Raw genomic sequence first — 26,638 nt, forward strand, 5'->3', positions numbered from 1 at the left:
GTTTTGCACTGTACTGTAGTAGGTAGGTAGGTAGATCCTGGTCGCGTGCTGATTTCCAACTTGCCAGACTCGAGTCTTGCTGGCGCTGGCAAGACGTGTCCGTGAAGTTACCAAACTCAGCGCAGGAAGGCGGGCGACATCCGTCTCACTTCAACATCAATCATCAACTATCTATACTCACACACCCACAACACAGCCCCAACTCCAAACCTCCACCTCCCCATCAGCACATCATCAACAACCCCTCCCGACGATCACAGATCTGCCCATCTCCATCTCCATCTCGCATCAGCACCTTAACCCTCCACCCCATTACCAAATTACCAACCCCCTCCCGTCGCAAACCCCAAAATAGCCATCTCGCCAGCCGATCCCCACGGGCGTTTACAACACTAACCCCCAAACCCGGCTAGCGGCCGTCCTGACCACCCCAGGCGCGCTCGGCAGAACAGCGAACCACAACGCACCTGCCATCCCTCCCATCTCTCTTCGAACGCTGTGAGCCTATCACACCCCCGCCAGCTATATTTGGGGTCTTTTCCTTGCCTGCATTAGCGGACTAAGTGAGCAAAGCGAGCGAAAGCAGTGGCTGGAAGGGCGAGTGGGACACGGCGGTAAACGGTTGCTCGGCTTCGCAGACTCGGTCGCGTGTACTATGGATGGATTTGTGTGGAGCGGGCGACTACGCGCTGGCAGAGAAACTGGTTCGTTTCGTGTAGTTCGTAGCGCGGTGTTTGTGTATATAGGAACATGGCATACACGGCCTCGTTGACGGTTTCCCATATCCACCTCACTACCAACACAACATCTCACTTCCCTCTACAAGAGAAACCCGCTTTCGTCGTTCGCGTACTTTCCTTTGGGCTTCTTTCCTTGAGGGTTATTTCTGACGTTTGTTTCATTTCGCTTGGACCGTTTTTATTCATCTTACGGATCTCATCGCTTCCGAAGGTCTTACAATAGCTCAGCAACAACAACAATCTATTCCCGGAATACTCATCATACCGGCGGCAAGGCTTACACTGGATTCTTGAAATACGCTTGGTTTTCTGGTATAAACATCGAGACGGTCGCACTCTATTCGAACATCACACAAGCATCCAAGACTTCGACTCGGCAATCTACATCACCATCCAAGATACTACAAGCCGACAACCTCAAACATGATCTTCACCACTCTCAGCCTCGTCTTGGCCCTGGCACCAGCCACCATCTTCGCCGCTCCCAGCCAGACCGTCGACTCGATAGCAGCTTTGATCCCAAGGCGCGATATCCCAGCCGTTATCTACAAGGAGTTGTTGAAGACAGACTCACTATGTGATCTTTCCAACGTTGCTCTCCCTGCTGGTACGTTCCTCCATCCCCACCACCAACCATCCCAAACAAAAAACATATACTAACACCACCCAGCACCCACCCCCCTCGCCGCCCCCGCAAAAGGCACCTCCCTCCGGCACATCGCCATCGGCCGAGGCACCCAAAACTACACCTGCGCCGACTCCTCCGCATCCACCATCCCCAAAGCCACCGGCGCAATTGCCACGCTCTTCAACGCGACCTGCGACGCCGCCCGCCTCAACGTCAACATCTTGGGCCAAGTCACCGATCTCGCACTCAACTACGCGATCCCCACGTCCGCAGAGGCAGACCAGCGTCTCAGTGGGCACCACCAGTTCACCGCCGCAGGCGTCCCTCTCTTCATGCTCGAGACGGACAAGAACAACTTCGGTCGTGTGGAGTGTGCTGTTAATGCCAAGAGTGCTGCGCCCACGACTGCGACCAAGGGAACGAATGGTCTGGGTAGTGTTCCGTGGCTCAAGTTGAACGCTACGGTTACGACTGAGGGTCAGGCGGCTTGGGCGTACAACGAGGTTTACCGGATACACACTGCGGGTGGTATGGCGCCTAAGGACTGCAGTGGGATTGAGGGCAGTTTTACGGTGGAGTACAGTGCGCAGTACTGGTTTTACGCTTAAGTCATGGCGACTTAGTTGTGTTGTTGACATCTTATTTTCCTTTCTTTTCTCCTTGTACAAAGCATTTTCATCGGCGTTGGGGGCACGGAATGGGAGTACCGGTTCAGCGTTCCGGTATAGCATAGTAAGCCTATCTGGATACGGGCTTCGATCAGTAGTTAGCATATACCATTCTGCGCGATTCTCTGTTCATAGCTCATAGTTGGGCGAACAGTAATCGTAATATTCAAATCACAAAAGCCGTTGACACGTCATCCTCTCGCTCTTTTCAAGTGATGTCTTTGCCCTGTGTCTCAACTATCCTCTGGTTCCTCTCTCTTCGGCTTTCGATGCCTCGAGCTTCTCTTTCGGAGTAAAGTTCCCTTTTCAGGGTCGATTTCGGGTACGAACAGCTTGTTGACTTCTCCTTTCGCTTGCATGACCTTCTTAGGCCAGTCATAGCATATGTCGATGCGTGATCTGGGTGCGAAGATTTCCAGAACGAGGTAGATGAGGTAGTCGACGATAACGCAGATGCAGAAGAGTTTACCTGCCCAGATGCCGCAACCAAAATACCTCTTCAGCCGCTCAATGAGTGCGAAACTCTGCACTCCCGCTCGACCACGTGTTGCACTCCACGCGCCGGCTGCCCCTGCGCCTTGGTAGAAATCGCTGTGACCAATTACGCCGCTGATGCCGTCGTATACCCTCTCTGTTCGCTGCGCAATGTCGGTCCAGGAGTACATCTGCTTTACCTGATTATGGAAGAGCTCGGTCCTGACCTTTCCAGCTCGCAGTTTGGCGATGGCACGGCCTGTTGCTACGACTAAATCGTCTTCTTCGGGTGCCGCGAACTCAACCATGTGGGTAGGTAGCACTTCAGGGATACCTCCGACTCGAGTCGCAACGACGTAAAGCCCACATGATGCAGCTTCCACAATGACGGTTCCGAACGCCTCTGTCAACGAGGGGCAGAGATAGATGTGTCCGCGTACCATCACGTCTCGGACTTCTTCATGGCGGACCGGACCGATCATGAGAACCTTGTCTTGCAGCACGTTCCGCTCAATCATCTGTTCGAGATCAATAGCTTTTGGCCCATTTCCAGCGATGATGAAGCGAACGTTCGGGTTCGCAGCAACAATGTGGGGTATAGCAGCGACTAGCAGATCGGTGCCCTTGTTGTAGTATAGCCGTTGTATGACAATGACAGTGATAATCTCATCAGGGCCCATTGGCTGTCGGGGACCAGGTGCCTTCTTTGTATCTTTTGGATCGACCGAATCGTGGGACAAAGGACGGAAGTTCTCTGCCACCACCGCGTTGGGTATGACAGAGACCATGAGGGGGTCTAGCGAGGCTCGAAGGACGGTGTTCTCTTTGCTACAATGTGTTAGCAGCTGCCAGCCCTGAGAAAGTACCAGTGAAGACATACCAAGTATGACTGACGCAGATGACATGATCCACATCACTCAGGGTAAACTTGAGAAGCTTGTTCGTAAGTATGCTTCCCGCATCAGCAAATCCAAAGAGGCTGTGATCCGTGAAAACCGTCCTCAGCCCCATAGTCCTCGCATGCAATATGGCCTCATGGCACAGACTACTGAGACTAGCATGGCCGTGTACGATGCCGATGTTTTCGCGGATGACGATGTTTCGGAATATGGGGAAGAAGGAGAAGACGGTCGGGAAGGTGGTTTCGCGGTATATGACCCAGAAGGGAACGTAGTAGACTTTCAGGCCGTTCGTTAGGTAGCGAACACCGGTTCGGCCCGCGTAGGCATGTGTTATAACGATTACTTTGTGGCCGCGGTCGATGAGTTTCTGGAGATGTTAGGTGTGAATACAGTGGGACTTAGTAATGGGGACCTACACTGGACAGTTGGTACATGTGACTTTCGACTCCTCCTACGATTGATGAGTACTGCGCCGAGTCTCAAGACGCGGCTAGGTGCATACCGGGTTGAGGGTAGAAATTGTCGCTGACCATAGCAATATTGTACGGCATGATGGCGGATTGTGAGGACTGACACCTCGAGTCTGCTCAGAAGGATACATCGCGCTCAAGCCTGGGCGCAATTGAAAGGTACCATGGGTGTATCTGGCGGGGAGCACCTGCTTTGTCGCGAACTCAGGGCCTCGGCGTGGGCGCGTCACCGTCGGCGTCTGGCGTGGCTGGAACTCCGACTAAATTTCCAGGGTCCATAGATTTTCTAAACTCACCATCCGCCTGTTGCAAACGGTCGCGGATCCCTCCAGGCTTCACTTTGAGCTGTCGCAACCCGAAATATCGCAGGATCCCTTACATCATGTTTCAAAGACGTTATGTGCCGCCCGCGGTTGTCGCCAAGAAGCAGCCTTCACCTCCCGCGCCCGTTGTCGCAAAGGCCTCCAGCCCTGTAATTGCTACGAATGAAGAAGTCGCTGCCTCAAGTCCCGAGCCCGTAGAAAACAGTCCGGTAGCAGAGGCGAAAAAGACCATCAAGAAGCCCAAAAAGAGAAAACGCGAAGCTGAGGCCGCCAAAGAGGAGGATGATGAGATATCGAAGAAGCACAAGAATGTCTTCTCCAAATTCGAAAAGGCAGCGAAGCTAGCTGAAGCCAAGAGTCAAAATGCAGAGGAGGAACCTGCGAAGGATCTGCAAGAGGCAGGAGAGCTTCATGACCTCGAGCCTATGCCGCAACCCGCACCGATTCCCGAGCCCGTTTACGAACCCACCTTCTCCACCCTTCCCACCTGGCTCGCGCAGCCTACTACCGTCGAAGCGTCGAAAACAGTCCCGTTCGCCGAATTGGGTGTAGATTCCCAGTATGTCAAGAAGCTGGAAAAACAAGGCTTCAAGGACGCTTTGGCGGTACAGACTGCGTTGCTACCTCTGCTACATCCCGGCTTTGACCAACACTTGGGCGATATATGTGTGTCGGCAAAGACTGGTTCTGGAAAGACGCTAGCATATCTACTCCCTGTTATCGAAGCGCTCAAAGACCGTACCGTACCTGTCCTATCCGCCATCGTCGTAGTACCAAGCCGGCAGCTCGTCAACCAAGCCCTACAAGTCGCCGAGGACCTGTGCGCTGGAACAAAGATCAAAGTAGGAACAGCGTTGGGCAATGTCGCGTTTGCGACAGAGCAGAAGCAGCTCGTCAAGATGCGACCGCAATACGACCCGAGGAGAGCACATGAGCTGCAGGAGAAGGCTTCTCGACAATATCAGACAGGCTTCATGGAGCGAGGAGGGTTGTACGATGACTTGAGAGCCATGCCTCTGGATCACGTTCCACAGTATGATTCGGGCGTGGACATACTCATCTGCACTCCGGGTCGATTGGTCGAGCACATCGAGCACACAACAGGCTTTCTGCTGAACAGCGTGCGCTGGCTCGTCATCGATGAGGCTGACCAGCTTTTGAACCAAAATTTCCAGGGCTGGGCAACCGTGCTCATGGACGCCCTTCACGGTGAGACTCCGGTGGACTTCATGAACGCCCAAGAGCGGATACGAAAGCGGGAGCGCGACGCCAACTCCATCTGGTCCATGGCATTGCCTGCCCGGAGGCAACTCACCAAAGTTGTGCTTTCGGCGACAATGGAAAAGGACCTTACGAAGCTAGGCACTCTCAAGCTGAAGCGACCGAAGTTGGTAGTCGTACAAGACGAGACTACGGAACTACAGCCCATGGAGACTGAAGAGAACGTGTTCGAGCTGCCGTCTACACTAGAGGAGTTCGCATTACATGTGGGCGATGGTTCAAACAAACCATTGCACCTGCTATACGTACTACTCAACTACGTCTACCCGGGCACACTGGAATTATCAAAGCCATCTTCAGACTCCTCAGACTCCTCAGACTCCGATTCATCCTCAGACAGCGACTCCGAGTCTGACTCGGAAAGCCGCGCAATCATATCCCAGCAAACCGGCCGCGTCCTCATCTTCACCAAAAGCACAGAAAGCGCATCCCGCCTATCGCATCTCCTCAGCGCCCTCATGCCCCTCTTCGCCACCCACATCAAAACCATGACCCGCGCCCTTACCGCAGACGCCTCCCGCAAGCTCCTCAAATCCTTCAGCTCCGGCGCCACCAAAATTCTCATCGCCTCCGACGCCGCGTCCCGCGGTTTGGATATCCCCGATATTACTCACGTGATCAATTACGATCTGCCTACCAGTATTACTAGCTATGTGCACCGCGTGGGCCGGACGGCGCGTGCGGGTAAGCCGGGAGAGGCGTGGACAATGTTTACGAAGACGGAGGCCGCGTGGTTTTTGAAGCAGGTGGCTAAGGGGGATGGGATTAAGAGGGGGGGTAAGAAGGTTAAGAGGATGGAGTGGAAGGAGAGTGCTGTTACGGCGGATGGGAAGAAGAAGGCGTATCGTGCGGCGCTCAAGAAGCTGGAGAGTGCTGTCACCGGCAACGCCGACGCAGAATAGATTCGCAAGGAGAATGCGCGTTTGAATCAGATGCAGACTCAGACTCAAACTTGGAACTCAGGTTCAGTCTCACTCAGACTCAGATTCATACTTGGACTTAGACTCAGACTGGGGTCTGGTCTTGATTTGCGGCGAAATGCATGTTGTTGACCGCAACAAGTTTGCTTCGAAGATAAGGCAGCCGCCAACTTTTCTTTCCTTTTCCAGATACCCAATCCACAGCTAGTATCGGAGAATTTCTGTGCCTGCGTGTACCAAGCTTCCTCAAGCAGCTTGGCTTTGCTTGATACCATCCTTCACGATCGACAGATGGCGTGGAGTGACATGCGCCAGCAACGACTTTGCATCGCAATTGGCAGGTGATAAGAAACTCTAAACCCCCGAGCATCGGCATAGCAGTGTATCTTCAACGTTGATAGGACATGAACAACATTCCGCAATCCAGCCTGGGGGAGCGCCAACTCGCAAAGTGTGGTGCTAAGCATTATCCTCGGCATGCGTGACCAAGCTTGATGGTGCTTGATACCATCCTGCTCCGTGGTATAGTGTGCTTGGAATGTTGCGGATCACGTCCTGAATTGGCAGGTTGGAAGCGCAAGCGGCCTTGTGATGCGCAATTGGCCGAGCTCGAGATTCGCGATTTTGTGGGCAAAAGTGCCCCATGCTGATGATTGGTTGTGGCATGTGTCTTTGCGACATGAAAGGGTTAGCTGGGCCAGGCGGGAAGGTCCACTAGGGCCGGGCCTACACTCGACCTCTCCCATGTGCCGTCTGCAGACGCCCGCCCTTCAACCACACCACCCATCGCCACCTACCTAATGCAGTCCGCCGCCGCTCTTATCGCGTTGTTTGCTAAGTTACGCTGTTAATTAATCATGCGTTAATAGCTACCGATCGGCTGGACGACTCGGCGAGTTTTTGGAGGCTGGACATCGGGCGCAAGGGCAGATGTGACTGCGCTGTTCGCCGGCAGTTGGCCTGCTGATCGCGAGCTATCCATGGTACTACGGCACGTTTGCATGCGACTATCGATACCAAAGCATATGTCAAGCGGCGAACGACAGCCATGCAGCCACGGTGTAGAAAGCATGGACACACGTTGACGACATTGACGTTATTGACGGATGTCCGTGTTTGCATGACCAACACACCTCAGGCCATCTCCAGGCCGCGTTTCAAACGGCTGTGGCTGTCCCGCTCCCTGCAGCATGATAGCGCCAAGCGTGAAAGTGGCATGCTTGGTAGCGCGCTTCGAAGCTTGACTGGCAGGCACACGCACTACACGACACTGGGGAAGCACTAACCCGCCACTTAGCGAACAAGGGACGCTATACTATGGCAACTTTCATTCCAGCAGTCACCAATAGCCATGAAGATTCGGTACAGTACTATTAACTTGCCACATTCTTCGAAACATACCTCGGTCCCGCCGTTGCTACGCCTGCGGAACCTCACAGCCTGCAATTACACGATGTAGTACTACGGACACGCCGCCACGCATTCGGTCCTACACTCGCGCAAGATGGTCACTTCAGTCGCAATATCCGATCTACAAGGGCCGTCGCCTATCCCAAGCGCCCTTCTACCAACACCCGGCTCCGCATGCACTTGCGTGACCGACGCCAAGTCTCAATGTAGCAGGTAAATGTATGAAACGCGGCGCCACCGCCTTGCGAGCATGATCGACCTGCCAAGATAGGACTCGTTACCATGAGTGGTTGCGGGATCTAATTTCAATGTTGATCGTTTACCCCACTATGATCCTACACTACGCCTACGATGCCAATAGAGGGCGGCGTAGACAGATCGAACAGGGTAACGAGCACATCATCGTCATGGACAAGACTTTATGCCGCGCCTTGTTGGCATTGCTTGGTATAAAGCCAAGGCATCTCCTCGCCTCTATTGCTTCTGTACCGGCTTCGTCTTCTCTTCAAGCCTCTCATACAGGCTTCAGCTACCACTGGCCTTTCACCCCTCGCTCTTCTGCCGTATCAGATAGTCCATCGTTATCATGCCTTCATTCGCCCACCTCACGGCGGCGCTCGCTTTTGCCAGCACTGTTGTTGCCACTCCTGTTCTGCGTATGTCAAACACTGCCTTGATGAGAAGCTCCAACCTAACACGTGATTACAGACAAGGGAAACTCCTTCTCGGTTGAGCAAGTTCCTCGCTCTACCTACCTGAAGAACGGACCCGAGCAAAAGATCAAGGCTCTCCGCAAGCACGGCAAGGCTGTTCCTCAAAGCCTTGTTGAGGCTGCACAAAACAGGGCCAGCAACACTGTTGTCGCCGCTGCTGCTGCCAGTGGATCAGTGCCTGCCGCTCCCAATGACGCATATGACTCGGCATACCTGAGCCCGGTCACCATTGGCAGCACCACTGTCCACCTTGACTTCGACACCGGAAGTGCTGACTTGTAAGTCACGATGGGGCGAAGTGCCTATCCTCATATAAGACCCACATCTAATGTAACCACAGGTGGGTCTTCTCGTCTCTCCAAGCCAGCTCCCAGACCGCCGGCCACGACTACTACAAGGTCGATGCCTCCAAGGTCAAGAGCGGCTACTCCTGGAAGATCTCCTACGGCGATGGCTCAGGTGCCTCCGGCAAGGTCTACGCCGACAAGGTCACCGTCGGTGGCGTAACAGCCACCTCTCAAGCCGTCGAGGCTGCCACCTCCGTCTCCGCGCAATTCTCACAAGACGTCGACACGGACGGTCTGCTCGGCCTGGCCATGTCCACCATCAACACGGTGCAACCCCAGCAACAAAACACCTTCTTCGACACCGTCAAGTCGCAGCTCGCGTCGCCCCTCTTCGCCGTCCAACTCAAGTACCACGCCGCCGGCACCTACGACTTCGGCTACATCGACAAGAGCAAGTACACGGGCCCCATCACCTACGTCGCCGCCGACGACAGCCAAGGTTTCTGGGGCTTCAGCGCCTCCGCCTACAGCGTCGGCACCACCACCACCACCAAGACCGTCTCCGGTATCCTCGACACCGGCACAACCCTCATCTACACCGACCCCGCTATCGTCAAGGCCTACTACGCCAAGGTCTCCGGCGCAAAGAACGATGCTACTCAGGGCGGTTACATCTTCCCTTGCACTGCTACCCTCCCTGATTTCTCCATCACTGTTGGTGGCGTCAAGCAGACTGTTCCGGGTAAATACGTCAACTATGCTCCTCTTGATGATGGTACTGGTGCTTGCTTTGGTGGTATCCAGACTGATGACGGTATTGGCTTCAGCATCTTTGGTGACATCTTCCTTAAGAGCAAGTACATTGTTCATGAGATGGGTAGCTCGGGTCCTAGACTGGGTTTCGCGCAGCAGGCTGGTGTTTAAGCCGTGGATGGCTTGGCTTGGATAGGAAGGGATTGGCGAGAGTGTCAGTCGGAGAGATACCATAGCATCGCTGAGATAGATGGCGGTGCCTTTGTGGGCTAATAGCCTAGTGCTTTTATTTTCTGCATAGTAAATATTATCGTCTTGCTGTTTACAACTTTGATCTCATGGGATTTTTCGTGACGACTGTAGATCTTGCATCTATTCTTTCATGTTTGGATACAATGTGTCATGGTCGAGAGGCACGCACCGGATGAGAGCCATTCTCTCGTGTACAAGACTGGAATGAATTTCGCTAACTGAAGGCACAGCCTGTATGCGTTATAACGCGAAACTCTTCCGAGACTAGGGCCACTAGGTCACCCAGCCATGCTACCATGCCCAAAACTCCGTCGCTATGCATATACGCTCTATTGAAACACTTGACCCCTTTCCTCTTCATGCTCCATGAAAACTCCACTCAAGACGTCGACTTCGTCAGCAAGAAACCGACATTACACTCCTGTTCCTTCAGCACATCAAGAAACACATCATCATCAATTGCCGCCGCCATATTATCCACAACCCCATCCTCTTCATTCTCCTCTCCATCGCTCTTCTTCATTCCCTTAAGGATCTTAGTATCAATATGACGATACTCCATTAACATCCTCAGTTTGGGCTGTTTCGCCGCGCGTCTAGCCTTGATCTTCGCTTCTTGTTCTTCAATGTTGACTTCACTTGCTTTCGTAAGGGTGGGGTAGGGGTCTTCGTCCGAGTCTTCGATGTCGTCTTTGTTGGCCTCATCGTCTTCTTCTTCTTCCGCCGCCTCGATTTTGACTTCTGGTGAGCCCTTGCAATCGCATGTGCAGCCGAGTATGTCGTGGGTCTGGCAACCTTCACGCTCGTCGAGACGGAAGAGATCGCGGAGTTCTTCTTGGGAGAAGGAGGAGGCGGAGGCTTTGTTGTCTACGACGGCGTTTGCAAGACCCATTTTCATGACTTGACGCTGGTAGATCTTCTCGTCTAGGCCACCTTGGATGAGAAATCTGTATACTTTGCATGGCAGTTTCTGGCCGTCGCGGTGGATACGTGCCATAGCTTGCAGATCGGTAGCGGGGTTCCAGTCGATGTCGAAAAGCACGATGCGTGATGCACCAATGAGATTGAGACCGACGCCGCCAGATTTCGCAGACAGTAGGAAGGCGAACGATGTAGTCTTTGGAGTCTTGTTGAACTTCTCCACAAGTGCTTGGCGTTTGGTGGCTGGTGTGCTGCCATCGAGACGGAGGTAGGTGTATGACAATGACACCAAGAGTCGCTCGATCATGTCCAGTGTGGTGGTGTAATTCGAAACAATGACGATCTTCTCCTCAGTGGTGGTATAGATCCGATGAACAAGGCTGTCGAGCAGTCGCAGCTTCGCACTCGAAGCACTTGAGCTGAGGATCTTGGGTGGTATCAGTGGGAGAAGCGATTGCAGCATCTCCGATGGCGTATCGTCGTTATCTTTCGATGATTTGAGCAACGAAGGGCTGTTGCAGACTTTCTTCAGCACATTGATGAGCTGTAGCGCAATGTCTGTACTTCCCAACGCTATTCTGAACGTTGGTGAGCCCAGTATGGCGCGATAAGCCTCTGCTTGTCCTTTGGTTGGCCTGCAGAAGACAATGTGCTCAGTCTTCGGTGGGAGGTACTTTGCAAGCACTTCTGCTGTACGGCGAATCATGAATTGACTGGTGAGGGATACGAGCTCCTTCCATCGTGCCTCGCCCTTTTCGAGCTCTGCTTCACTTGCATCTGGCTGACGGCTGCGCACGATGGGCACTTCGAAGGAACGCTTGAAGGCTGATCGTTGCCCCAGTAGGCCAGGGTTGACGAAGTCAATGGCAGTGAAGAACTCGCCCAGGTCGTTCTGCAGTGGCGTGCCCGATAAGATGATTCGCCGCTCGGTGTTGAGAGACTGGATCGCCTGCATGGCCTTGTTGTTAGCAGTCTTCAGCCTGTGGCCCTCATCTGCAATGACGATGTCGACAGTCCCTTGCTTCATTTCCTCTTGCATAACACGCAGCATCTCGTATCCGACGATCATGATGTTGTAGGCTTTGCCCTTTGTGAAGTTGGCAATCTTCTTGTTCTTCGCATCTAGCACGTAGACGCCAATTCTCTCATTGCCTAGCCATTTCCGGAACTCTCGCTTCCAGTTATCGACCAGGCCAGCGGGGCAAACGATGAGGGCTTTCTTGATGACTGGCAAAGCATTGTGTATCGGGTTCTGCTTCATCAGTGTCCAGAGCAGAGTGATGGTCTGCAATGTCTTGCCCAGACCCATCTCGTCCGCCATGATCGCGCCTTCGCCCTCGCATCGCATGCCCATGACACATTCGTATAGGAACTGCACGCCCTCACGCTGATGTTCGCGCAGATGCTTGCTGAGGACCGGATCGACGACGACGTCGACTATCTGCTTGTCTTTCGGGCATGACGTCGGTCGCTTCATGACTAGGGCGTTCGGCGCGTTCGGATCGTGGCGTGGTTGCGGGATCGATGGGTTTCGTTGAGGCATGACGGTATTTGACAATAGAGGCGCCTTGAACTGCTGCTTGCGTTGAGCTGAGGGTTTGTAGTCTGGCAGATCCACACCATCGTCACCAGTATCTTTTCTCTTGTTTGCTTTCGACTTGGCCGACGAAAGAGGCTTGTACCCTGGTTCCTCGCGCTTCGACTGATCTACAGGCGCAGCTGCAGCCGTCCCCAGGAACATGCGCCCAGCGAGGTAATCAGCCTTGTCGATGGACGCCTCAACTTCCAGCTCCTTTCCGCCGATGGATAGTGCCGAGCCTGGCAGCAGCGGTCGAGTGCATGCTCCTTTGCCCAATTCTTTTCCTGTCTCGCTATCCGTGAGCGTGGCATAGCCGCCTGTGACGGCAAGTACGCCATCACCATCCCACGTCTTGTTCTTCTTAGTTGTATATTTCCGCCATAAGACCGTATAATAGTTTCCTTCGAGACCCGGGGGCAGGAATTGGGCTGGTGCGGGGGCGTTCAGCGTGTTGAGCGGTTGGCGACTGCCCGCGGAAAGCGCGTTGGACGAGACTCTAGGTTTCTTCTTCAATGGCTCGCCAGTCTCTGAGCGAGGGCGGGCGAGGGTGAGAGGCCGAAAAGGCTTCATGGGTTCGGATGCTGGGGGGATGGCATGCCGTGGGGTAGGAAAGTGTATGGTGTTGATGGTGGCAAGCGCGACGCGCCTTCCCAAGTTCGGTAAATTACGGCGCGCTATCACGTGATTGCCCAACACTCAAATCTTAGCGGTCATGGGTATGCTGAGGCACCCGTGAACTTCTTCGATAGACGTAACGTGTCTGTAAGGCGCACATGTCTCTCAATCTTGAAAACTTCGTCGATGTAATTGTAGCGTGTGACCAACTCTTGAGTGGTCGCGAAGTGCGAGCTTCATGGTTACCTTGCGCAATTTGAACACAGGGGACTACTTCTTGAATGCTTGCATAGCCCCAATGCTAGTACTTGAAGCGGCACAAAGTATGGCTTAGCTAAGTACAAGCTGAATCTACCTGTTTAAACCTATCGATAAACACAGTGCACGTTTGGGAGGCTATAGAGTGCTCTAACATTCAAAAACCTCAACTTGCTAGTTTGCGGAAGAATGTATTGGCCTTGTATTCCAATGTCTAATACATGTACTCATAAGAACGCCATCCAAGCCTATCATAATATCCAAACAAGGTGTAGGAAAATCTGTATCCAAAATAGAAGTGATCAAAGAAGATTTTCAGACTGAGTTGGGCAAGATGACATCCCATTTACAGGGCTCCAGATACGAAAACTCCAATGCCGCGGCAGCATAACTATCTGCGTTGTGAATCGGGCTCCACAAGGGCTTGTAGTTTGAGTTGTCCGCATCGTACTCATCCCAAAGCTGCTTGAGCTTCCGGGCCGCTTCCCAGGGATCCATGTCCTCGTACTTCGCCCGATCATCGTCGCCACCCTTCTCGTAGACATCGATCGTGCCAGAGGTGTCGTAGCCATCGGGGTCGGGGAAGGCTTCGAGTTTAGCCCTCTGGCCAACGGTGTGCAGATGAGTCATTTCGTGGAAAATCGTCAGACCCGCGATTTCGAAGAAAGGGAATTTTTCGTTAGGCTGGCACCAGCCGTTGCGACTGTCGTCGAATTTCTTGGTTTGGAAGTCATTCTTGGTGCGTGGCTCGGAGTTGCGGAAAAAGCGATCGCAGAGAACCATCTTGAATGCGAGGTTAACATCGGTATGGCATTTGATACCTCTAAGAAGGGCTGACTTACAACTGATTTACCAGGCCTCGCGTTCGTGCCAGCCAGAGAGGATCCACCGCATGTGTCAGGGTCCTCACTGTTACCACAGCGAACATCGATGAAGTAGCCCTGACCGCCGTCGTTGTCATCCACTGGAAGGCGGCTGTTATAGATAACCTGCATCATTCGCTTGACTTGGTCCTTGTCCGCGTCGGCGAAATAATGCTTGTACCTATTCACAAAGTCAGAACTCGGACTCTTAACTAGTGATTCCTGATATTTTACTTACGCAGAGCTCTCTGTGAAAGCGTTTCCACTGTTGTCATGGCGGATCTGTGTCTGGTATGCCATTTGCGATGCGTCTGTGAAGGCCCTTTGGGCCTTTTCTTTCATTTTTTCTCCGCCATCAGGGCCAGGCTTATCGCAACTGCTGTGGTATTGCGCTGTGCGCCCATAGAGGGTATGTTTAGGAGCTTCGAGGGGTGCAGCAGTAGCAATCGTTGCTCCAGCGAGCACAACAAGTGATACTTGAGTGAAGTACATGATGTAGTAGCCTGTTTGAAAGGCTATGGAGTTGAAAAGGATAGCACGTGCTAGTGTTGATAAAGAAGAGAGATTGGAAGTTCCTGCTATTGAAAGACCTCTATGGTGTTCGTGGTAGCCTTCTTATACAAGTTCACAGTACCCGAATGATCTTCTTCCAGTAGAAGTGTAGCTAGGGGCTTAGAGAAGCCCTCTCGTTGGATTGGTCTATTTCAAGACTTGTCCAACATCATGGCCTGATGTGGCTATGTCTCCATCGCCAGTGAGCGGTTTCGAAGGAGGGATAAGGGCTGTGGTGGAGGCGAAGTTTTGCGTCAAATGTAAGCAAGTGACGTGAATGAAAGACAAGATGGGGTCAAGAAAGGGCAATATGGGTATTTTGAGAGGTAATGCGATTGTTTGAAACACCATGCTTGGGGTCCAGTCAGCTGCTGACAAGATCATAAGGCGCACTCGGCGCAGCAGAACCACTACCCAGATCTATACAGAGGATGAAACAATTCTTTACAAGATACAATTGGCGCTGACGGTAGTCGAATCGAGGCCAATCCCTTACAGTAAGTTTTTCCAGGCCTCCAGTAAAGATCAAGGTATGGTAGGTCGCATCGATGACGGGATTCGATCTCATGTTTCATAACGATCCTACGAAGACGAAAGCATACCACATTTGTGACATTCTGATCGTAAGAGGCATACAGGATGAAGATGTAGGCCATTTCGCAAGGAACAGGATGACGGATCGTCGGAGCATCTCAGCCCTTGAGAACACTGTACCTAGTTGAATCAGCTTATGGCAGTTACACGTGTGTACCTGCCCCCTCGCAGTTCGTAGACCAGATTGAGGGGCAACTGAGATGTTCGAAGTCTTTTTGAGGCTCCAGGCTATGCTTCGTGGATGTTTTAACCTAAGCAGATGAATTCTTAAGACCTTGCGATGGTTGAGTCGTTGTTCGGTGCTTGTTGCGCATCTGAAGATGGGCATGTGATCGAGATCGAGAAACTGAAATTGTAGAATCCCGAAAGAGTACAAAAATAAAGCAGAGTCGGGGTGTAAAGATGTGGGGGCGGGGTTAAGCCTCCGCGATGCAACAGTTAGGTTGGTGTAATACATGTGACGTCATGCTAGGCACCCGCGATCCAACGTTGGAACAGTCAGGTTGGTGTAAGACCTGTGACGTCATGCTAAGCACCAGTCTCGGACCCAATTCATCGCCGGCAGGTTGAGCCAAGTGATCGAGGGGCCTATTTTTGACATATTCCTTTATACTGCACGCGGATAAAGGTCAGAGAATACGGCCCCCGACCCTCAGCTTCTCAACCTTGCCCTCTGCAGTCTTCAATTTTTGCAACCCACGACAGTGCATTCTCCGTCTCCTACTACAACACCATATCGAATAGTTTCAAATGTCGTCTCAAAACCACGGAGTTGAGCTCTGCCTTAAGTTCAACTTCTGTCCACCAGCCACTCTCTCAATCTCTAACCCCTCGGCATCACCTTTGAAGCTGATCGCCACTATCCACCAAACCTCCTCGGTCTTCCCAGATAGACCCGTTACTATCTTGACCAAGTACTCATGTCTCGACACTACGCCTCGTGAGGATGCGTTCCGCAAGGGCGCTATGCACTCACCGGAACTCGCAATTTCCTCCACCCTCCAAGTAGATGGCTCTGCAAAAGTGCTTAACCTCCGGCCCACAAAGCGCATTACGTTCCACCGGATATCAGGCGACCCAGATCTTGCCAAACGCCCTGAGGATCCCGATACCCCTGGATTCACTTTCATCACAATTCCTCCGGTGGGAAAAGGTTCTGTACAAGTTGCGTGGGAGCTCTCTGCTGAACGGCTTATGTCGAGTCTCGGCGACGACTCAACCTCGCTCCAAGAAAAGCTTGAACGTTTTCTACGAGTCGGCGACACCTACCATGTCTGGCCCGGCGATCTTTCGATTCGATGGTGGTCATTTGGCTCCTTGGAAGACCCGGAAGGCTTGAAAGGCAAGAAAATCTCGCGCTTCAGCTTTTCTGACGATCTGGGGTTGGATAGGGAAAAGGGAGCAGATGAAAGCGAAGAGGTTGTTAGTAAGATGCGAGATCTTATTGATTTGCACAACGTGAACAGCTTGTCTTCGAGAAGCGCCGTGGAAGGAGAAGAGAAGCCGGATATTAAGAAGATGAGGGAGGAAGGGTGGGTTTTCGGAGAACCGCCAGGGCTGTTGAAGATGATCGCGCAAGACGAAGACAAAGTAGCGACTTTCAAGATCGTAGAGTAAGGCGGTTGGCTCGTTAGGCAAGTCTGTCAACAGTGCATTAAGACAATGTACCTAAGCCATGCATACTTCGTTCTCAATCACGCGCTGCTTGAGATTGATATCGATATTTTCATCTTCTCGTTTGTGATGAGGAATCCGCGAAGTCAATGGTTCGGGTCAATAGCGGAAAAAGCGAGTATTTGAATTGACTGTATGTAATCATTACATATTGCGTAGAATCTGCAACGCACGACGCATGTGGTTCGCTTGTAAAGTGAAGTGGTTGTCGTTTGGATGTATGAAGAGCTCAGTGTTTTGTAGTCGATCGCGCATGTATCGCATGCCATCCGGAGGGTTTTGTACGTCCATGCCTCCAGCAATTATAACGATTCGGTTAGCATCTATGTCCCTAAGCTCGCATCCCCAATAGCGATGCTGCGCGCAATGATCATGGACATAGGCTGCAGGAGTACCGTGTCTTGCATGCCCCTCGATGATTTTGTGCCCTTGTTCGGTCTTGCGTAACTCTTCGGTGGGCGGATTTATGGCCGCCAGGTTTTTCAAGAATTTCCTACTTACAAAGGAGACTCTGAGCTCCATAAGAAACGGGAAGATAGTGAGTAATCTCCATAGATACCTACTCATCGGCACGCCAGCTCTGTTCATCGGCACGCCAGTTCTCGGTGCATCAATTGGAGCTATGGGGGCCATGAGCAGGGTGCCCTGAACTTGCACTTTGGTGCAAATGTGAGTGAGAGCAAGAGCATATGGGCCGCCACCCCTAGCACCAATGACTTTATATTGTTCATATCCAACATGATCCATCAACCTTTGAACATCATAGGCGTGTCTTGTTACCACGTAATTCTTGTCGATTGTAGATAAGCCATAACCTGGCCTTTCTGGACAAACGAGGGTGACGCCATTTTTCAACGCCCAATCGTGCCACATGCGATAGTCCAGACGCGAACCAGGAGTACCATGGAATGCGACAATGACGGCTGCTTTCGGATGTCTGCTGCCATATATCGCATACCCAAGTTGACGTCTGTCAGGGAGCGTGAAAGTCTGTGAGTCGCCAGGAGAGATGCAATAGGATGGAGAAATTTGAAGGTTACCACGTCGGTATGTTCTTGAGGGAGCCGTTTGTCCTCGCTGAGATTGTGGCGGTTGTGGCGGTTGTGGCGGTGGTGACGGTGGTGACGGTTGTGGAAGGTTCGATAATTGAGAGTCGGTTGGACGGGAGCGCAGGGAGGCAGTAGAGACCACTTTATGGTTACTCAGACCAACACGGGGGCCTATGGTGGTACCAGCCGGTCGTTTTGAAATGGAATCGTGAACTTTCTGGTTGGCCTGCGACGACTTTGGTGAGGCTGACAACAAGGATTTGGCTTTCGGACTTTTGCCGACGGTAGTAGGTTTTTGGGAAAGTGGAACTTGGCCCCTTGAGTTCGATGTAGATGATACCAAGCGGGTGCGACTGATGTTTATTACGGTATTGAACCGCAAGTTGCGATTGCGGGGCAATCCTCTGGATAGGATGAGATACACCGGCATGGTTCTACTTCAAATCCGGCACTAGCGATACGACGGAGTGGAGAGATTGTTAGATTGAGATGGCAAGTATTGCTGTTTGGAGTAATAGAAAGTAGGGAGAGGCGCGAGGAAGATTTCCAAGGATGAGATGAGAGCGAGGGTGGATACGTCGGATTGGAGGGGCGCCCGTGCCGCAATCCGCATTTGGTACCCGATGGACGCCACCCGCGGAACTAAGGAGTCTGAGGTGCACTATTAAGACAGAGTTAGCAATGCGAGTAACACCAATTGGTCTGGTTTGGTCATTGGAGTGTTTTCGTCACGCCCAAAGGGCCTGCTCAAGCCTATGACATTTAGGTGCAGGTATAGCTGAATAGGGAGAGAGCTACGAATCATCGCATTCAATCTTGAGCAGCGCTTGAGAACTCTCCTTCGTAATACTAAAAGATCGTTAGCGTTAATCCCACACTTCAAACACATGTTCGGCGCCGGACTTTCAAGAAGGCCACACTTACCTCCGTCACGTTCTTCGCCAATTTGGTATCCCTCAACTTGGACTTTGCATTCGGTATCGTCCAGTTGTTGACTCCCCACCACCATCTCCGTATCCGCGCGCCGACGCCGTGTCCACTAAACTTGGTCGATCGGTTCCAATGCCGCCAGCCGTTGAGTAGGAGAGTCCATAGCACGCCTTGCGCAAAGCACATGATGACCTATGCCGCTGATTAGCGAGATTTCCCATATGCTTCATTCTTATCTCCTTGTACCTGATCTCGTAATGTAATCCATGCTACGCCCTGCCATCCCTCTGCTTGCTCGATGCTCTTTAGGTAGCTTTGTTCGAATCGAAGGTCTGGTAGCGGGGGCATCGTCTTCTGGCGCGGTACCGGATCCAATACGCTGACTGGTATTTCATCTTCGCCGACTTCCGAGCTATCGGGATCTGGGTGTTCATTGAGGGTGACGGGCTGCTTCTGGGATGCCGCGGTCGATGGGTTCAGGTCATGGCGTACGGATGGGTGTTGGTTGATGGACGCGCCCTGTAGCACTGAGCCAACTTCGGTGGGTATATCTGAGTCCATTGTGTCTGAATCTACGCCGCAACGTGAGGCTCGAGCAGAGTGCTGAATGTGGATGCGCGGAAGGGAAGGTGGAGTCTTGGCGGTTGACGTCGGGGCGCGGTGCCTGCCTTTAGCGCGGTTGGACCCTAGCGGCGGCGACCAGCAGCCCCACGACATCGAGACACGACAATATCCTCCACATCCAATTCCTACCCCAGATAAATCGCCAGAATGGGTAACCAACAGTCCGGGCTGCTCGACAACATAGCCTCCGGGTCCAACTGTACGTAAGCGGCGAAAAAGGAGGCATACGCGAAGGGGCGTCTGCGGGGCTGAGAATAGCTTGCTAACAGCATGTAGTTGACCGCGAGGAGGTTGACCGCCTAAGGAAACGGTTTATGAAGCTGGACAAGGTGCGCGATTAGCACTATACGTAATAGCTGAATGCTTGGCTAACTCAGTCCAGGACAACTCTGGTACCATCGAGCGCGACGAATTCCTAGCCCTCCCCCAAATCTCCTCGAACCCTCTCGCAACACGCATGATCGCTATCTTCGACGAAGATGGTGGCGGCGATGTCGACTTCCAAGAATTCGTCTCCGGTCTCTCAGCTTTCAGTAGCAAGGGCAACAAGGAGGAGAAGCTGCGATTCGCTTTCCGCGTATACGACATCGACCGCGACGGCTACATCAGCAATGGCGAGCTCTTCATAGTACTGAAGATGATGGTTGGAAGCAACTTGAAGGACCAACAGCTGCAACAGGTGCGTACATACTGGAAGTTATATGGCAGACGTCTAATGAGCATGTAGATTGTCGACAAGACCATCATGGAGGCCGATCTAGACCGCGACGGCAAGATCAGCTTCGAAGAGTTCACAAAGATGGTCGAGAACACAGACGTTTCTATGAGCATGACCCTGGACCAGTTCTAAGCGCTTTTTCTATTACGAATGCGACGGCATCTCCAGGCACGAGGGTTTCCTTGGCGAGGCGTTCATGGTGTTGCAGGCACACTCGGGAACGGGCTCGACAGTATTCGATATTCCTCAATTCAGACCCGACATCTTTGGTCAACACTGTTTCACAAATGTGGATGCTGACGCGGATCATGACACCCTACCACTGATCGCATTCAAAGATACTGATTTCGCATTAACAACAGCTATTCATATCCCTGTATTCGGGTCGCCTCTAGCCGCCAGCTCTACAAGAACCTCTTCCCGATATATCCACCACTACCGAAACCCAGACTAAACCCCGGCATCCCGATCGCCGCATAAACCACAATAACAAAGTGAATACCAGCCGCGATACACAGCCCCGCACCTTCCCAACTACCAGCTTCGATGCTCACCTCCCCTTCTCCACCACCGACGGTATGATGGCCCAGCAGAAGTCCTATCTCATGCAACGCCTTCGCACTGGCCATAGCACACAACGCGCCCGCAACACCCAGCGCCGCACTGACCCCTAGCAGGAACTTCGACGCCTTCTCGTTTCGGCCACCTCGTTCGCGGAAGATGAAGTAGTATATCAGCGAGATGAGGAAAAGGGATGAGGCGATAGCGGGAAGAGGATACAAGGAAGACTTCTGCAGTGCCAGGGCGGAAGCGAGAACAGGGTGTGTCATTGGTATGCTGGAAAGACCTGGTGGTGTGTCGCCAGGAAAGCATTCCAACGGCGCTGGTGTGGGGTTATCGCTGGGTGCTGTTGTGTTTGGTGGGAAAGATGCGCAGAGGCCTGTCGTAGTGTCAGTCACTCCAACGCGCAACCTAACTCTACAGTCATCTGCAGAGCGTGGATTCCACACAGAGACGTACCGAAATATCCTATCCGCACCGCAACAGGTGGCTGTCCAGCAGTCCCATTCTGCGATATCATCACCCAATACAGACTCTCAATGCCAGCACCTGTGCTTATGCAGCCGAGAAGCACGAAGAGGTATATGATCAGGGAGATGAGGGTGAAGATGCAGACGAAGAAGGTTTTGTTCAGGATCCGGTCCTTGAGGAAGCTTGCTACGAGGAAGGGGAGCATGGTGATTGTGATGGTGATGCGTGCGTGCTGGGGTGAGGTATGAAGAGTAATGTGGGCTAGAGGGAAGTGATGATGTTGCGTGGTATTTATTGCTGGAGAGGATGTGGTGTTTCGGTGATGGGGTGGCTTCAAGAGATGGGTGTGAACCTTTGGGTGTGTGATTTGGGTTTGATGAAGGGTTGAAGATCGTGACATGTTGGCCAGGCGAGGCTCGAGTGAATGGTTCGTCTACATCACTGAGATTGTTTTTATATCTATGTTATGCCATAGATATGACCGTCTCAGCAGAAGAAGACACGGGCAGCGAGTCGTTTCTGAGTGTATCACGTCGCGCGGGTGTTCGTCGGCTGTGGGGCGCTTTCTTTGATACGGAGACGCTCGATATATTCCACGTACTTTTCTCGTTGCGCACTATCTGGAAGACGCTGCCAGAGAACACGAGAAAGTACATTGCGTGAAAGAAATGCTTGGGAGAAGACGAGTCTCCGTGATGGGGGAAGGATATGAGAGCCACAAGCGGGATCCGTGGACAGCGCGATTGGGCGTATTTCAGGACAAATAGTCGCGGTCCAGGACGAAAACCGTGGTATCGGACGAACAACGTTTGTCAGCAAAAACGAGGTGTATGTAGGTACTTAGCTAGAAATTTAAGGACATTTCTCTAATGTTTCTAATATTTTAACGTAATTTTATTACTAAGACGCTAGTCTCTAAGTAGGTTTTCTCTTATAATTTTACTTTAGTATTTTATTATTTTTACTAACTTATACTTACTACGCTAGCTTACTTTAAGTATATATTATAACTAGCTATAATTACTATACTAATTTTACTTTTTTTTTTTTACGTATATATAAGCTATACTTTTTTAGTATTACTAAAAGTACTAGTAATATACTTTATAAGTAGATTATTTAAAGTATTAATTTTTAGCTAAATAAAGTTAATACTTTTATAATTTTTATTTATATATTATTAGTAAGCTTTATTATTACTACTTTACTTACTTTATATAAACTAATTTTTTTAAATATTATAATAATTAGCTTAATAGCTTTACTTTTTTTTAAGTTTTTATAAAGTTTTTAAACTTTCTAAATTATTTTTTATACTTTTAGTAATTAAAAGTTTAGTAGAAATTTTACTTTTAGTAACTAGTATAGTTAGTTATAGCTAAGTTTTATACTATTATAGTATTTTATAGCTATATTAGTAGAAAGTTTAAATAAAGTTATTATAATATAACTTAGATAAGTAGTAATAGTACTTTATATACTTAAACTTTAACTATAGTTCTACTATTATAAAGTTATTTAAAGACTTATTACTATACTATAAATATATATAAAAATATACTAGCTTAAAATTAGTTATTAGTAAATTATAGTTATTATATACTTAACTACTTAAAGTACTATTAAAGTTATTATAATTAGATTATTATAAGACAAGCGCGTAAATAAGAATATTAAGAATATTTGTTTATTAAAGTTTCTAGTTTATAGTAATATGACCGGCGTACGACGCTCAATTAGGCTTAGTTTTGCCCATATGGAGCTAGCGCATCCATCCCAAGCCTTTCTCCGCCCTGATTTCGCCCTTTTCGCACTTTGTAAATATCCGAGAGTCCGGCATGGCGCCGCAACTCACATACTGAGGGCTTAGACTGATGTCTTGTGGTAGTCACGTCATACGCCCTGCCAAGATCTTCATGTTGGAACCCGTGGACAGCGGCTTCCCACTGGGCGGGAGATTTACGAGCGGATATTTGCAGCTGCGTAGCTTCGATCGATGTCCACGAGCAACTTCCTGTCGCTATGCCAAGCTACACGGTAACGAACATGCAGCACATCTCGTGTAGACTTGAATCCTTCGACCGGATTTCGTCCACGTGCTGGCCATATAAGGTCTATTGGGATAGCCTCTAAAGATCAGAAACTGCTTTACCGACTCTCAGTAGCTTCTTCATACGTATCATCTCGTACTAATTTCCAATTTTGTTCTTTCCATCAACTATCGTCAATCGAAACTCAGCCATGGTCACTGTAGCAGTTGCCGGAGGCACCGGCGGCATCGGCCGTACAATCGTCGAAGAACTCGTTCGACAAGGCAAACATCAAGTTTTGATCCTAAGCCGAAGTGTATGAACACAAAACCCATCTGACTTCGCAATCACTAAATGACATCCAGGCAAGCAAACTACCCGGCCTCGAATCCGTGCCAGTGCTCGAAACAAATTACGATGACATCGCATCGATGAAAGAGCTACTTCAGAAGAACAACATCGAAATCGTCATATCCGCCCTCCGCCTCTTCGACAAACCAGGCGCAGACTCGCAGATGAACCTCATCCGCGCCGCAATCGACGCCGGCAACGTAAAGCGCTTCATGCCCAGCGAGTACGGAGTCAACTACTCCCAACCCGGCATTCTCGACGTGTATCCTTCCGCGAAATGGTGGCTTGACGCCGCCGATCTACTGCGTAGCTCCCATATCGACTTCACACGCGTTTTCTTGGGCTGGTATTCGGATTACTTTGCTATGCCGCATGTCAAGTCCAACATGAAGCCTTTCAACTACGCTTTGGACTTCAAGAACAAGAAGGCGGTGCTGCCAGGTGATGGCAATTCGGCGGTCTCGTTTATCCATTCGACGGACTTAGCGAAGTATATTGTTGCGACGTTGGATGATGAGAAGAAATGGCCTGAGCTTAGTCCTTTTGCTTCCGACGCGTTGACGTGGAAGAAGGCTGTTGAGTTGGCGGAGAAGGTTACGGGTAGGTCATCCTTAAGACTCCCATCATGGCGATTGAGAACAGAGCTAAATTGTTGATCAACAGGCACAAAATGGGACATCACCTACGATACCATCGAAAAGTTGGAGAAGGGTCAAGCCACGGTGCTCGAGCAACCAGAAGGCTCATACGAGTTTCCTCCGGAATTCATTCAACCCTTAGTCGTCGAGTTCAGCATGTTGGCTGTACGTGTGAACATGGATGCCTCGAAAGATGGATTGAGAAACCATGAGTTTCCCCAGATTCATCCGATCGGTGTCGAGGAGTTGATGCAGAAGGCCTGGGGAAGCAACTGATGAGATCAGTATGGTATTGTGCGGGCTGGAGTTGAGCTCGCAGGTAATCTTCGCTTTTTAGAGAATCGGTCGTACATCGATCGCAATTTAAGGATCAACAACAAGTCCGACGAGGCTTACGACAACTCGTATACGCATACGTCTTGAAGTTGATGCTGATGATAACCAATGGGAGAGATTTTATTACCGCTCGTTCGGGCTGTTGGCAAGTCTTAGCGTTTCCCGTTTCCCCGTGACCCACTTCGTTCAGCCGACCCGTCCGCCAGACCTCGTTGTTTGATTCATTTCAACCTACCCGGGCACACGTACACATTCAGGCCCACTTCACATGGGTACGGCCGCGTTATACAGTATGACTAATAACACTATATGTAGTACGAATGCCTTAGAGTTTCGTACAACGAAAAGCTACTCTAGGCGAGACTTGGATTGTCGACTGCCGCGTCATATACCGTGACGAAGCTTTGGTATGGGTGATGAAGGGTTGATGACTGTCGTGCTCGACATGATAGGATGCGATGACAAGAATCAACATGGTTAGGTAGGGGTAAGATCTCCCATGTACGAAATGCGTGTGAGACATACACTGAAATCGTACATCGTCGCTTTAGGTCTACATGTAGGAATACGAAGCTAGGGGTATAGCCTATGCAGTTCTTATGAGATATATACTATTGTATAAAGGCAGTCAGTATCGATGTAAAGTCTATATATATCATCATCAGTTCTCCGGTGTCGCTAGCTGGCTGTGTCAGATCATTGTACCTCGAAGTCGTTCATCCGATCATACGAACTCCTCTCTTTACTAAATTTGGAAATCGAATATGGTCAACCTCGCCTCCGTGCTCACCAGCGCTGCTACTGCTACCTCTCTCTTTGGCACCATCCTAGCTCACCCCGGCGAGACACACGACCATGCGAAGATCGGACGTGAGATCGAAGCTCGAGGCTTGCGCGCTGCTGCAGCGAAACGTTCTTTGACTGGATGTCAAGATACGCTCAAGCACCGGAGCTTGATGCAGCGTTCTGAAGAACGTCGCGCGAACACGCTGGATGAGCTTCGTCGCAAGCGTGGAATCACTGCAAGTATGCTCTCCCCCCAATGCCATAGCCCGAATTCAAACAATGATGGCTAAATCAGCAAGCAGAGCCCAAAAAGTACCGTCGTGATTTGAAGCAACTCCAAGAATTCGAAGCGGTCAACCATAACATGACCAGCACGATGGACTACACGCCCGACACTCTCACCAGCTCCATCTTCGCCGCAAACACCTCATGCATCCTTACCCCCGAACTCACCTTCGGGCCCTACTACGTCACAGGGGAAATGATCCGGAAGAACGTAGTCGAAGACCAAAAAGGCATCGACCTCTACCTCGAAGTGCAATACGTTGACATCACCACCTGCGAGCCCGTCCCACACCTCTACGTCGACATATGGAACTCCAACGCCACGGGCTACTACAGCGGCGTTGAAAACGGGCAAGGCGGCCTCAACACCACCTTTCTACGCGGCGTCCAAGAAACGGATGCTGATGGCGTCGTAGCTTTCGAAACCTTGTTTCCAGGCCACTACACTGATCGCGCAACACACACGCACCTTCTCGTTAAGAGCAATGTGACCGTCCGCTCAAACGGCACCACGGGCGCCGATGGCACTATCGCACATGCCGGTCAGCTTTTCTACCCTGAAGATCTCAAGGCTGAGGTTGAAGCTACGGAACCGTACATCTTCAGTACGCAGCCGTATATCACTAACGACAACGATTTCTTGTCTGTTGTGCAGGCCGATGACGATTTTGATCCGTTTCCTCAGTATGTGTATCTGGGTGATGGGGTCGAGGATGGGTTGATGGCTTGGATTCAGATTGGTATTAATACTACGGCTGATCATAATGACGATCAGATGTTCGGTGTTGCTGCGGATTATCAGGCGGGTGGTGGCGTTGCGAATAAAAATCAGACGGGTGCGGATCTGATTGGCGGGCCGGGAGTTAATGGAACTACGTCGTCGGGTGCTGTTTCCTCTGGTGCTACCCCAGGGGTTGTTTGAGACTTCATTATGGTGACTACTTGCATATTCGTTCTTGTACTTTCCTTGTAGAAGCCCCGT

At 51.0% G+C, this 26,638-nt stretch overlaps 11 protein-coding genes across 11 annotated transcripts; 7 read left to right on the top strand and 4 right to left on the bottom strand.

Annotated features, from left to right (window-relative positions):
- Positions 1–1,163: 1,163 nt before the first annotated feature.
- J4E88_008684 (uncharacterized protein) lies at positions 1,164–1,976 on the top strand (the record flags this gene model as incomplete). The annotated part of the gene is made up of 2 exons (XM_049402293.1): positions 1,164–1,347; positions 1,411–1,976. 2 exons carry the CDS (start codon positions 1,164–1,166, stop codon positions 1,974–1,976), a joined length of 750 nt encoding a protein of 249 aa, XP_049251964.1.
- Positions 1,977–2,269: 293 nt separating this feature from the next.
- Positions 2,270–3,963, bottom strand: GPI3 (Phosphatidylinositol N-acetylglucosaminyltransferase gpi3 subunit; the record flags this gene model as incomplete). The annotated part of the gene is made up of 4 exons (XM_049402294.1): positions 2,270–3,338; positions 3,391–3,779; positions 3,829–3,863; positions 3,915–3,963. 4 exons carry the CDS (start codon positions 3,961–3,963, stop codon positions 2,270–2,272), a joined length of 1,542 nt encoding a protein of 513 aa, XP_049251965.1.
- A 301-nt stretch (positions 3,964–4,264) lies between these two features.
- On the top strand, positions 4,265–6,388 carry J4E88_008686 (uncharacterized protein; the record flags this gene model as incomplete). Its single annotated transcript, XM_049402295.1, has 1 exon — positions 4,265–6,388. The coding sequence occupies one exon, from the start codon at positions 4,265–4,267 to the stop codon at positions 6,386–6,388; it is 2,124 nt and encodes a 707-aa protein (XP_049251966.1).
- Positions 6,389–8,402: 2,014 nt separating this feature from the next.
- Positions 8,403–9,740, top strand: J4E88_008687 (uncharacterized protein; the record flags this gene model as incomplete). Its single annotated transcript, XM_049402296.1, has 3 exons — positions 8,403–8,472; positions 8,525–8,807; positions 8,870–9,740. 3 exons carry the CDS (start codon positions 8,403–8,405, stop codon positions 9,738–9,740), a joined length of 1,224 nt encoding a protein of 407 aa, XP_049251967.1.
- A 460-nt stretch (positions 9,741–10,200) lies between these two features.
- J4E88_008688 (uncharacterized protein) lies at positions 10,201–12,891 on the bottom strand (the record flags this gene model as incomplete). The annotated part of the gene is made up of 1 exon (XM_049402297.1): positions 10,201–12,891. The coding sequence occupies one exon, from the start codon at positions 12,889–12,891 to the stop codon at positions 10,201–10,203; it is 2,691 nt and encodes an 896-aa protein (XP_049251968.1).
- A 618-nt stretch (positions 12,892–13,509) lies between these two features.
- Positions 13,510–14,399, bottom strand: J4E88_008689 (uncharacterized protein; the record flags this gene model as incomplete). The annotated part of the gene is made up of 3 exons (XM_049402298.1): positions 13,510–13,977; positions 14,037–14,238; positions 14,296–14,399. The coding sequence occupies 3 exons, from the start codon at positions 14,397–14,399 to the stop codon at positions 13,510–13,512; spliced, it is 774 nt and encodes a 257-aa protein (XP_049251969.1).
- Positions 14,400–15,953: 1,554 nt separating this feature from the next.
- J4E88_008690 (uncharacterized protein) lies at positions 15,954–16,820 on the top strand (the record flags this gene model as incomplete). Its single annotated transcript, XM_049402299.1, has 1 exon — positions 15,954–16,820. The coding sequence occupies one exon, from the start codon at positions 15,954–15,956 to the stop codon at positions 16,818–16,820; it is 867 nt and encodes a 288-aa protein (XP_049251970.1).
- Positions 16,821–18,736: 1,916 nt separating this feature from the next.
- Positions 18,737–19,417, bottom strand: J4E88_008691 (uncharacterized protein; the record flags this gene model as incomplete). The annotated part of the gene is made up of 3 exons (XM_049402300.1): positions 18,737–18,775; positions 18,851–19,048; positions 19,103–19,417. The coding sequence occupies 3 exons, from the start codon at positions 19,415–19,417 to the stop codon at positions 18,737–18,739; spliced, it is 552 nt and encodes a 183-aa protein (XP_049251971.1).
- Positions 19,418–19,627: 210 nt separating this feature from the next.
- Positions 19,628–20,330, top strand: CNB1 (Calcineurin subunit B; the record flags this gene model as incomplete). The annotated part of the gene is made up of 4 exons (XM_049402301.1): positions 19,628–19,679; positions 19,757–19,809; positions 19,863–20,159; positions 20,208–20,330. 4 exons carry the CDS (start codon positions 19,628–19,630, stop codon positions 20,328–20,330), a joined length of 525 nt encoding a protein of 174 aa, XP_049251972.1.
- A 3,141-nt stretch (positions 20,331–23,471) lies between these two features.
- J4E88_008693 (uncharacterized protein) lies at positions 23,472–24,525 on the top strand (the record flags this gene model as incomplete). Its single annotated transcript, XM_049402302.1, has 3 exons — positions 23,472–23,576; positions 23,626–24,211; positions 24,275–24,525. The coding sequence occupies 3 exons, from the start codon at positions 23,472–23,474 to the stop codon at positions 24,523–24,525; spliced, it is 942 nt and encodes a 313-aa protein (XP_049251973.1).
- Positions 24,526–25,349: 824 nt separating this feature from the next.
- Positions 25,350–26,578, top strand: J4E88_008694 (uncharacterized protein; the record flags this gene model as incomplete). The annotated part of the gene is made up of 2 exons (XM_049402303.1): positions 25,350–25,611; positions 25,674–26,578. 2 exons carry the CDS (start codon positions 25,350–25,352, stop codon positions 26,576–26,578), a joined length of 1,167 nt encoding a protein of 388 aa, XP_049251974.1.
- Positions 26,579–26,638: the final 60 nt, after the last annotated feature.

The sequence above is a fragment of the Alternaria novae-zelandiae genome, assembly GCF_023758075.1.
Source record: "Alternaria novae-zelandiae strain BMP 2774 chromosome Unknown scaffold_20, whole genome shotgun sequence".
Lineage (NCBI taxonomy): Eukaryota > Fungi > Ascomycota > Dothideomycetes > Pleosporales > Pleosporaceae > Alternaria > Alternaria novae-zelandiae.